At 32.7% G+C, this 12140-nt stretch overlaps 1 protein-coding gene across 1 annotated transcript in view; it reads left to right on the plus strand.

Moving 5' to 3' along the window:
- LOC133326021 (glucose transporter type 1-like) overlaps positions 1 to 12140 on the plus strand; it is a 104815-nt gene that overhangs the window by 78607 nt on the left and 14068 nt on the right. The window contains exons 12-13 of the mRNA XM_061534698.1: positions 348 to 551; positions 618 to 757. Coding sequence (XP_061390682.1) covers positions 348 to 551; positions 618 to 757 — 344 coding nt within the window. The remainder of the gene's footprint in view (positions 1 to 347; positions 552 to 617; positions 758 to 12140) is intronic.

Genomic DNA, 12140 nt, shown 5'->3' on the forward strand with positions numbered 1-12140 from the left:
AAATAAATTAAAATAGAAAAATTTTAATAAGGAAAAAAATATTAATTTCAAATATTCTCAGAATACAAATTGTGTCCCTGAACTAATTACCAGGAAAAAAGAAAATTCTAAATTCATTGAAATTATTTCTATAATTTCCCAATAAACAAAAATTAATATAAACAGTTGTCAAAATTATTATTTTTTTTAATTTGTCTTTTCATATATTTTTTTAATTAAACATTTTGATTTTTTCGTAAATTTAATTTAAATAAAATAATAAATTACACACCCAACCAAAAAGCCTACAAATCATCGAGAATTTGGTAGCTTCACGTTTTGTATAGGAGTTTTTTGGTTATGTACAGGAAATGATCGATTGGATGTCCTATCTGTCGGTGGTGTCCACACTGGGCTTTGTGGTCTTCTTTGCGGTGGGTCCCGGCTCAATACCATGGATGATCACGGCCGAGCTCTTTTCACAAGGTCCAAGACCCAGTGCCATGGCCATAGCTGTATTGGTAAATTGGATGGCCAATTTCGTTGTTGGCATTGGATTCCCCAGTATGAAGGTACTAAGTTTATTTTTTTTTTCGTATTTCTTACAAAATTTATAAAAATATGTTTCTTTTTTACAGACTGCTTTGGAAAATTATACATTCTTACCGTTTAGTGTATTCTTAGCCATATTTTGGATATTCACCTACAAGAAGGTTCCTGAGACCAAAAATAAGACATTCGAAGAAATATTGGCTCTCTTCCGTCATGGAAATGGAAGGTATAGTTTTTGATTGAAACCCTTTTCTTATTGTTGTTGTTTATATGAAGATGTCTATATTATATCTATACTATATATAATTATTGATCATTCATACATCCATCATTCAACTTAATTTTCATTTTCAACAAATTCCTATTTATTGTTTTCATTTAATTTTTTCTAGGATTACAAATTCCTATTCGACATTTCAATAAATATTTTCCAATATATGGTTGATTATTACTTTCCAAAAATCTTCAGTTTTGGGTTTTTATGTCTAAATCAAAATGTTAATTGAAATAATAGTTGTTAAAACCGAACTTGGAAGTTTATCAATAGAGTTTAAATAATTTATAAACAAAAATATTTTAATGTTTTTTTATATCTTACTTATATTGGTTTATTTATTATTTTTAATTGCAAATAATGTTATTGTTGTCAAGTAGGAACCAATCACTTTGAAATTTACTTCAATTAATTAATAAATGATAAAAATAAATAAACATATGACCACCAACACCAAATCTATACTAATAAAAAATAAACCAGTGAGCGGAGCAGTATAGTCGTAACGGGACCGACCATACGATACCCTACACAACTACCACGTAACTCTAACTTTCTGCGGATGTTTATTCCGAGCCTGGACAATATTTCGTGATATTTGCACCCTCTTGCCCGATTAGGGGTCAACAGCACCTCTTCCTTACACTAACATATATTCCGATTATTACTAATATTCAGTACAGCCCTTTTTCGGTTCATTTCATCCCAAATTTATTACCTGATCATCACAGAAATTTATAGGCGTTGTCCTTGACCACAACTGGAATCTCATGGAAAATTTCAAATCGATCAGCGCTATATTCCGCCCTCTATTGTAATGGGTTACTAAATAATTTCTCAGTACGTAAGCACCTGTAAATATTTAAGTGTATCAAATTTTGTCATTTTTCACACAAAAGTCAGTGTACATTTGACCATCTATATATTGACCGATCTTTATCAAAACATACATGTTTATTCTTTGGCCCGATCCCCTTCTCCATGGAAAAATTCGTGGTGTTTGGATCATAATTGTGGCCTCTGGATCACCCAAAAAAGGGCCACAAATAATGTTTTTGGTCCATTTCATCCCCTAAATACTAACCGATCTTTTAAAAAAAACAATAGGGGCCTTCATTGGCCAGAACCCATCCTACATGCAAAATTTCGTGAAGATTGGTCCATAACTGTGGCCTGTATCGTGTTTACAAATTATAATGGACTGACGGACACACATGTCTAGATCGACTCAGCTAGTCGAGATATGACGATCGGTATACTTAAAGGTGGGTCTAGGACCAATATTTCGCGGCGTTACAAACTTTTGGGGCTGCGCAAAGCTATAATACCCTGACAACATAATTGTGTAGGGTATAAAATGTATGGTGGTTGACTGGCTGACTGACTAACTTAACGATTGATCAACGCCCAGACTGAAGCTAGAATCGTGAAATTTGGGATGCGGATCAGTATGAGTTCAGGGGTTTTGAAAATTCGTATTAGAACTAAAAACTACCAAATTGGGTACCATATATATTAAGCGAACCATTTGTATTAGGCGAACTTATGGAGTGTACGAGAGATATACCAAAGGGTTTTTAGGAAATCCGAATTTTTAGTATCCTAAAAGTACTAAAATGTCCCCAATTTTGGTACAATTTCGTAAAATTTTGAAAAGCTAAAAACTTGAAAAGTTGAAAAGTACGGTCGATAAAAGCAGGTGGTTTTGAAAGCGTGTACTCATGTATAGGAAACGTATTAAACTGTACTCAATTTGGTACAAATTGAATTTTTAGAAACGCATGGAGCTGGAATCCTGAAATTTGAAATTAACGTTACTGTCGGACTGTAGCGATATGTATGTAGTTTCAGAAATTTGTACTTATGTGTACGAAAGTACTAAATGGTAATATATTTGATACAATTCGGATTTTGGATGAACCGACAGATAGACAATAGAGCTGAAATCATGAAATTTGGAGTTAGTTATGGTCACTCTCGCGGTGTGGGATTGGGTTATGTAGGAAGTATTGGAAATTCATATCAATGTGTTCTAAATGGTACCAAATTTGTTACAATTTGTATTTCGGTGAACTTATAGAGCTGGAACACTGCAATGTTGAATTGCGTTGTACTGAATAGGTTTTGGGAATTCCCGACTTTTTTCATTCCCGGAAAATCGGGAATTCAAAATTTTCATTCATTGAAAATTTTCATTCCCATCACGATATGTTTATTTTGGAAAAAGTTGCTTTCATTTTGACCACCACTTTATGCTTGTCAGTAGATTAAGTAATTTCCGTATGTTCTGCCGCATTTTACAATCGAATGGGCTGTAATTTCACTTTCCGGGTTCTTGGGGAAGGAACAATATATTTCATTTGTTGTATCTTGAAGGTTCTTTGCTTTCAAAACCATTTTCTTTTGACAACAATGACATTACTATAATTATCTGCAATTTTAATTTACGGCTGAGAAAAAAACGGATACTCATTTTAATTACGACCAGCACATTTCACAACTTATTTCGTAAATTATTTCAATTAATTTGTTTAATGCATTTTTTAATATTTAATTTTTATTCGACCGATGAACAAAAAAATACAAAACAAATAAAATATTTATTTTTTTGAAAAAACACAAGAAGGAGTTTCCGAGATAGTAGACTGTACGGGTAAGTTGCATGATGAACAAAACAAAAAATCGAATTTAAAAAACAACGGTTGAAAAAAAAAAAGATTCTTCTTTTTTAAATAAAACAAACCAAAATTCTACCCTGCATAATAAATCCCCTTTTTGCAGTTGCCTTTCTAAACAAAGCAAAATAAAACTTATAATTAGTTTCGTTTATTAAAAAAAAAACAACAACAAAAATATGTTTGCCATAAAGAAAACTGTGTCTGTTACACTCTGTTTCTGGAAAATACGATTCGAATAAATTCGAATTACTAACAATCCATGGTTTATTGAAAACAAAATTTATATTTATTATACAAAATAAAGTACTTTTACACACCACATGATTTGATAGTACTTTCTTGAAGTCGGTAATTTCGAATTTTACAGAAACAGTCTGTTAATTTTCATTTTGAAAGTTTTTTTTCTATTCTTGTAGTATTTCATATACATACATATAAATACAACTGATTTTTTTTAATTAAGTAGTCCAAATGTTACATGTGTTACATTTATTTTGCTCTTGGCTATAATAATTCATATCCTACCATATAATACATATAACAAAACTTGCTGTTCTTTTTCCTGAAAATATACCTATATATTCCTGAAAATATACCTATTTAAATGTTTTCTTTATCAAACCAATACCAAAACATTAACCAAACAATCCTAAATTCATTCATTCTTCCCCTCTGTTTTCGGATCAATACAACAACTAAACTAGTTTTCTTTTGTATTTTCTTTTCGAATGAATGCTTTGAATGCTAAATTATCAACTTTTCAAATATCCAACCACCAACAACAATAATTTGTCTATTTAATTAAAATCCAGAAAAATGTAAATTTTGTAAACTGAGAAACTAAAAACTTGTTGTAAATATTTGTGAAACTTTAATTAGAAAGGAATACAAAAAATAAATAAATAAAAACTTTAATTTTACTCTCAATCTTCATCATGTCAACTACATCCATACAACCTCAACAACAACAGCCTACCAAACAAATCGTTCGTTATTGTTCTTCATGCCTTATTACCATAAATTAGCTATATCTCTATCTCTCATCATTCCTTCGCCTCACACGCAAACACACACATGCACTCATACATGTCCACACTCATCACAGAATGCACACAATGAAACTAACAACAACAACAACATTTATACGAAATATTTTTTATTTATTTGATTTTACTTAATTAATTATTTATGTTATTATATTTAATTAATGCACACTTGAGAACTTAAAGCAGGATAGATCGAAGCCTTTGATTGTATTCCCCATAAATGAGATATAATTTTTAATCAACAATAGAATACCAAATGCATCAACGCCCAACTTTATAAAAAGTTAACCTCAATGATATAATTCTTGAGGTCACGGAGAACGTAAAGCGCCTCTTTGCGATTTGGTCATATGATATTTCATGAGCAGGATATGGTCCTGAAAGCGTGCTCGAGATTTTACTAATTTTGTTTTCGCATTATTAATTATCATGAAATATTCATTTGATCAATTATTAAAAAAAAATGTATATTCTCGGCCTTATGGGTATATAAACTTTGCTATGGCAAAAAATGTGTGTCATCGAAATACAGGTTCATATTTTTTTGGACCAAATCCGTTTCAGATAATTTTGAGTAGCTATACAAAGGTCATTACGTCCGTCAGTCTGTCTGGTGCGCACGATATCGAAAGGAGTAACCGATTTCATCCAATTATTGCACATCATAATATTTCATTCAAACTTAGTTTTAATTCCAAGATGGGAAATATTGGTCCACTCGATCCGGTACCTCTCCAAAAAAATGGTCAAAATTTTGCTGAAAATTAGGAAGATAGGACCCAATGGTTCACTCCTTCTGATACCTTCCCCACAGAGGGTCAACATTTTCAATATTTATAAATCCAATATCAGGCTAATGGAAAGTCCGATTTGAACCAAACTTGGCACAACCAATTACTTTGGCCAAGCCCAGATCAAGTTTGTAGATGGAACCCATTGGTCCACTCCTTTTGGTACCTCCCATCGATTTGAACCAAATTTTGCACAAGGTGGGACCCGTCTGCCCTCTCTGGTACAATACTATATATTTGATCAACATAAAATCCGAAACATCTTTTATTAAACATATACCTTATATAAAACGAATGTATAATATCGAAGACTTCCTCCGCAAACCATAGGGTGAGGGTATATATCTATTGGTAGTTCCTTTTGAGAATATGCATAGAATCACTTTCTGAGTCGGTTTATGTATGTCCCTCCATCTGTTACAGTACAGGTCGCTTTTATGATCCGAATTGGATGTAATTTGTCACAGCTCATTTATCAGGACGATCCCTATTGAAATTTACCTATTTCCACAAAATTTTGCACAACGAACTGAAGTTAGTATTGCCTAACATGTGTCAAATTTTATTTTGTCCCTTATACTATCCATCTAAAACGACATCTTGTGGGAAAAATGGGTAAAAACTAGTAATAAGTTCGATATTAACCCTAAAATAAGTTTTTGTTTTTTTAAGATTTTTGAAGCTTAGGCTGATTTTTGAGTTTTAGTCTATTCTGAGACTTTTAGTAAAACTTTATGGCGGACATTTCTGTAGAATATTCTAAGCAGCTTTTACCCCGTTTTGAATGGGTTTTCAATCACTTCTGTAAAAGGGGACCGAAAAGACCCCTTTAATGAATCGGTTGAGGGTTAAAGTTGCATACCAAAATATTCCTCGATATTGTGTCAGTAATATTGCCGAAGACAGTATATACCTAAAATGCATGGATTTCAAGAAATCATTCGATAATTATCAAATCTCTTGAATAGGGGGAATATTGCCCCCCCCCCCCATTTTAGGTTACCTCCCGACGTAAACTGTCAAAACGCCGATACACGTTTCTTCTTTTTTTAGTCCCTCCTTCATAATCTGTTGGAATTTCCCGGTAATTATCGAAAAAATTAAAATTTGTCGCACAGTGTAGTATACAATTTCCTTTTTTTACTACTTGCTTACAGCTTGTGATATGGGTATTATCGGTCCACTCCACTCTAGTAACTTCCCAACAAAGGGTCGACATTTTGAAAACTTGTAAATCTCATAAGGAGGGGACGGAATATCCAATATAATCCAAACTTTGCACCTGCTAATAAATTTACCTTACAAATTGGTCTATTGATTAATTCTTTCCCACAAATGGCCAACATTTTAAATTTATTTCGAATAGGCTGAGGGTATATATCTGTCGGCATCTGACACTTTTATACTTAATTTCGGACTAGAGCAATTCGACTGTCCATATATATCTGCCCATTATCTAATTGTGATAAAAATATTAACCACAATGAATAAATAAAATCAAGAATTCATTTCACTTTTGAAGAAATTGTTGATTTTTCGAAATTGTGTCATTTTGTGGTCGGGAGTACCAAAATAAATGGAGAAATGGAGGTTGGCTTGAGTTGACCAGATAAATTGTTTAAAAATGTGTTTGGTTCCATGATAATTGGCGTCCAAAGCCGATATAACATTAGCCTTTAGGCTAAGGATATTGAAAGCAGCTCATATGAAGGCCCAAAGGCCTGTGAAGACATACACAATAACTCATAATCTTGCTGCATTGAGACACTGGTAGGATTTTTGACTTCTTATGCAAGTGATCGAGTGGTCGCAATTCTCAGAAGGCATTCTGGTAGCAATTATTGGTTTTTAAATTGTATCATGTAGTTCGTAAGACGATGGATCGATACAATTTTATTATATATTCCAAATGAAATACATTCAGGGGACGAATTATTGGGCTTCGACTGCATGCTATAAAATGTGCATATTTTCTGTTGTATTTTATAATTTATGTTATTGTTTATTATTTATTTATTATTTTGTTTATTTTATTTAATAATTTACTTTTTTTATAATAATATGTACCTTCAGCGAAGACACTGCAACAACGCGCAGCATTAAATCGGAAACAGAAGAAATTGAAATTTCACCACGTGATTCGGACAATAACACCACAAGAAACAAGCAGCACCACACCTAATCTTTATTTTTGTATATTTTTTTAATTATTACGTTTTTTTGTTTTTGTAAACTCTTTTCATAAATTTAATTTTTTTGTTATAATATTTTTTGCCGTCATTTATAACCTTAATGCTTTAAGTCAAGTACATGTTTTTTGTATGTGATTTATTTGTTTTATTTTTAATTTTTTATATATAAATAAATTCTCTAAAAAACTTCCAAGATTGAACGTGTTTTTATTATTTTTTTATATATACAATACTATTTAGAAATATTAATATTGTGTTGTAATATGTTGTAATGAAACAAATAAGAATATAGTCGAATTCGCTTATAACAACGACCAAGGGACCGATGAAATTGGTCGTTATATATACCATATGAAAGAAAAAGCGGAACTTTTCTCGGGTCTTTTGGATAAGCCGTTCTAAACGAATTCGACTGCATGTCATAATACGAGGGTACAACCATTTCTAATATTTTTGCAATGCTGAGGGCATAATGAAATTCGACAAAGACATTTATTTATGATCTCTAAGAATTACAAGATTATTAATATCAAATTGTAAGCGGAACTAGTGTTGGTACAGTGGTCGACATATCCATATACAGTCGAGTACGGTTACAGCGAAAAAAATTGTTCGTTGTAGAAGAAGTTCGTAGAACGAACATATTTTCAGTTAGAAATTGGTAGGTTTTGTCTAGGATGCTTTTCATTTTCTTTAATGAATCTCAAATTACAGTTGAAAATTGTTTGTAAAGGTTGCCAGCGTAAAAATTCACTTTTGTGATGATCGTCATCGTCAGTATTAAGTATAATTGTAGCAAGATCGTTATAACCAAATTAAAATACATGAAAACTGAATGTTGGAACCGAATAAATAGTAAGGTTTTGTATGAAAAATATGTCTTAAAACATCGGGACCCGGAAATGTGTTCGCTATAAGAAAAGTTCGCCATAACTAGTGTTCCTTATAAGCGTACTCGACTGCACTTGGACAACATTATTGATAGTTTTTAATATCCATGTCTGTAAAGTAAATCAAAATTGGGTAGTTTTGTCGTTTATTTTGGATTTAGTGCCGCTGGACCCAGGTGTGTAAAATATACAGACAGGACACGGTGACCCCGACCGTACTATTTGAGTGTTTGTGAGGCACTCCTCTGTACAGAATATTATTGAGACACGGTGTTCCCGACCGTTCTTGGTTGAGTGGTTCTAAGACAATCCTCTCTACAAAAAATATTGAGACACGAACCGGTGACCCCGACCGTTCTATTTGAGAGGTTGTAAAGCACTAATTTTATTTTAAAATATTTATCCTTAGGTACTACTTAAACAACCCTTGCTTAGCCTAATCTCAAACACAATATGCTATTCAATAAACTATTTGTTCTAATAATAGAATTTGATCTGTGGAGAGTTTCTAATTCATGTTTTTTCTCCACTGGACTGTCTCCATCATTGCCTTTTGTAACGAAATTCCCTCCACAGGGGGACCAAATATTGGAAGGTTTCCACTACTTCCTTCAGTTCCTTCCTTATATCCAAATATATTTGGAGCATTCTATTAAATTAGAAGAATATGTCTTCAGTAAACTCAGTAAACATGTTTTGGAAGCAATGGAGTGAGTTCCATATACAATCTCTTTAAAGACTCTATTTCAATTAGCGCTGTATTTTTAGACACGCCAGGCAAATTATCTCTCGCGTCGACGCATCTGTTAATTACGTAGTCGGCTTCATAATATATTTCCTCTAATGCGAAAACATACATTTTCATGTTCTTGGCGTAGATCGGACAATAGAACTCCAGATAATTCCGCTTGATTCCATCCACATCATTTACAATGGTTTCACACATTTGGTTCACCTGCTCCAGATCTGCAGTTATATTTTCATCCTCGATTTCGAATGCTAGTTGCTTCAGTTCAGCCAACTTATCTTTAATAATATTTACCCATTCCTTCAGTAGACCTCCTGGCCGGAGGGTATTGTCTCCGTTAAATATGCACATATGGCGTTTAACTCCTGTGCGTATCTATTAAACCGCCTGTACATTCTCGTTCTTTCCTTCTCATCAAGTCCTTTTTCCCAAGACTCTATGGGAAAATCTAACTCCATTTTTTATATTTTTGTTTAATAAAAAACTGTTTACCTCGTAAAATAGAAAATCTAAAAATTCTTGAGCTCCTCACTCAAAATTGCTATAGTATTTTTTATAATTTTCCTTTGCTGGTTCTATTGAGTCTCTTACCATTGGGGGGGAAACTAAATTTTTGCGAAGGACCAAAAATTATTAAAAATATACAGACAGCCGCAGCTCAACTGTAAAATAAATTAAGACACGACACGGTGACCCCGACCGTTTTTGTTGAGTGGTTGTAAGGCACTCCTCTGTACACAAATTTATTGAGACACAGTGCTCCCGAACGTTATTTTTGAGTGGTTTTTAGGCACTCCACAAAAAACTATTGAGACTCGAAACGGTGACCCCGACCATTCTATTTGAGTGGTTGTAAAGCACTAATTTTATTTTAAAATATTTATCCTTAGGTACTATTTAAACAACACTTGCTTAGCCTAATCGCAAACACAAAATACTATTCAATAAACTATTTGTTCTAATAACAGAATTTGATCTGTTGAGAGTTTTGCCATCGTGTGCTCCATAAAACCTCGACACCAACAACAACAGTATTATAAGCGTTTCGTGTGGGATTTTAGACTCTTATCTTAAAACACTCCAACGATCAAATCTGCTGTAATACAAAATTCTGTTCAAAGTATTTTGAACACAAGGTATTGGTTTTTTAACCTAAAAAAGGAAAATATGTCTAATCATTCCGCGATTTGTTACACATAAAAACATTTTTTTTTTATTTCCTTGTTTCATCTTTTTATAGCTGTCCTCAGGAAAATGCGATATTGTTGGGTAAAACGTTGCGAATATCGGCCATACGCAATCGAAAGGGTTTAATTCTGCTGAAGTATGGTGTATCTGTTTATTTAGCTGAGAAATTATTCAAACATATTATAATAAAGGTCAAACCAATTATTTCACAGAGATAAATAACTCTGTGACCAATTTTGATCACGTCGTCGAGAGATATCACTGTCCTAACATATTTCCATTCTTTTATCAAGTTCAAAGATGAGACCCATTGGCCCACTCAAAAGACAATTTCAATATTTTGTAAATCGAATATCAGGAAAATGGAATGTCCGACCTATTTTTTTTACCAAGCTTAGATCAAGTCCGAAGATGGGACCAATTCCTTCGGGTTTCTCCCCCACAAATGGTCAACATTTTTAATCTTTATAAATCCAGTATTAGGCGAATGATAATATCTATATTTGAACTAAATATCTGATTTGAACTAAACTCCCCCACAAAGGGTCAATATTTAGTTATCTTGTTAATTTAATTTGAAGCCAATTGAATGACCGATTTGATGAATATTAAATCCGAAATATCTTTAATAAAACATATACCTTATATAAAGCGAATAATAAAGCATGTGTGTAATTCGGAAGACCTCCGCAAACAATAGGCTGGTTGTATATATCTGTCGGCAACACTGATGGACGTTTTACTTGTTGAAAGTAAAGATTGTACAGATCAATATCATCTAACTTCGACCATAAAGACCATTAATCATCTCTAGCTAGCGTCCATTCATTCACCGTAGCTTTGGATCAGAAGGGTGTTATCTAAAACCCCTAACTGAAGCATAAACGTCACTAAAACGTTATACCGAGCTCCAGATTACACTGAGGTAGAAATGTAGAAATTTCAAAGAATAAGGAGAATTGGCTCCCTGATCGGCTTTCATATTTTCGCATAACTAACTTGTAACTAACTTATCACGTCGACCCAAAAATGCTTTCGCGTTGTTGAAGTAGTACATATCGTTCCAATTTTATGTACCACACTGTGGTACAGGATATTATGTGTTTGCGCATCCGTTTGTAAAGTTAAAAGGAATCGAGATAAACCCATAATTACCTTGAGGTAATACATATCACCAACTTAGTGTAAACAAAGTCCAATTTGCATTTACGATCCAAATTTAATGAATTTTGGAAAATCTCAGGGTCCAAGACGAACCTTGTTGAATAAGTTAAAATCGGTTCAGAATATGCACAATAGTTCATTAATATATGCCCGATTGAGACGGCGAATTGTGTCACAGCGTACACGATTTAACCTAGAATGCTGTGTATTAAGTTTTGTCAAACTCGGGTTAAATTTTTATAAAGCTTCCATATATATTTTCGTCCGATTTGATGTAAATGATGAAACGAACAACCAAGGTTCGCCAAATTGAGACTATATTTTCCACAAAGTATAGATTTGAGTCTAAAATAATTGATATGGATTTACTAATACAGCCTTTTTAGTTGTCAGAGTATATATGTCAGGCCACTGTATATTTTATTTTAAAAAAACAACATTTAAGAGTATATATGAATACTGGGATATAATATTTACATAGGATTATCTGACAAATTGAAAATCGTAATACACCGCTTCACATTTCAATATAATTGAAGATCTTGATTATTTATAAAAATTAAACAAAAAAAGTATTGCATTTAAAATTAACCCAAAATGTTGTGCATTTATTTTTTAATGGTTTTTATTTTTATTTG

This window comes from Musca vetustissima, unplaced genomic scaffold (assembly GCF_032173495.1).
Source record: "Musca vetustissima isolate MV318-11 ecotype Yass unplaced genomic scaffold, APGP_CSIRO_Mvet_v1 utg1866, whole genome shotgun sequence".
Classification (NCBI taxonomy): Eukaryota; Metazoa; Arthropoda; class Insecta; order Diptera; family Muscidae; genus Musca; species Musca vetustissima.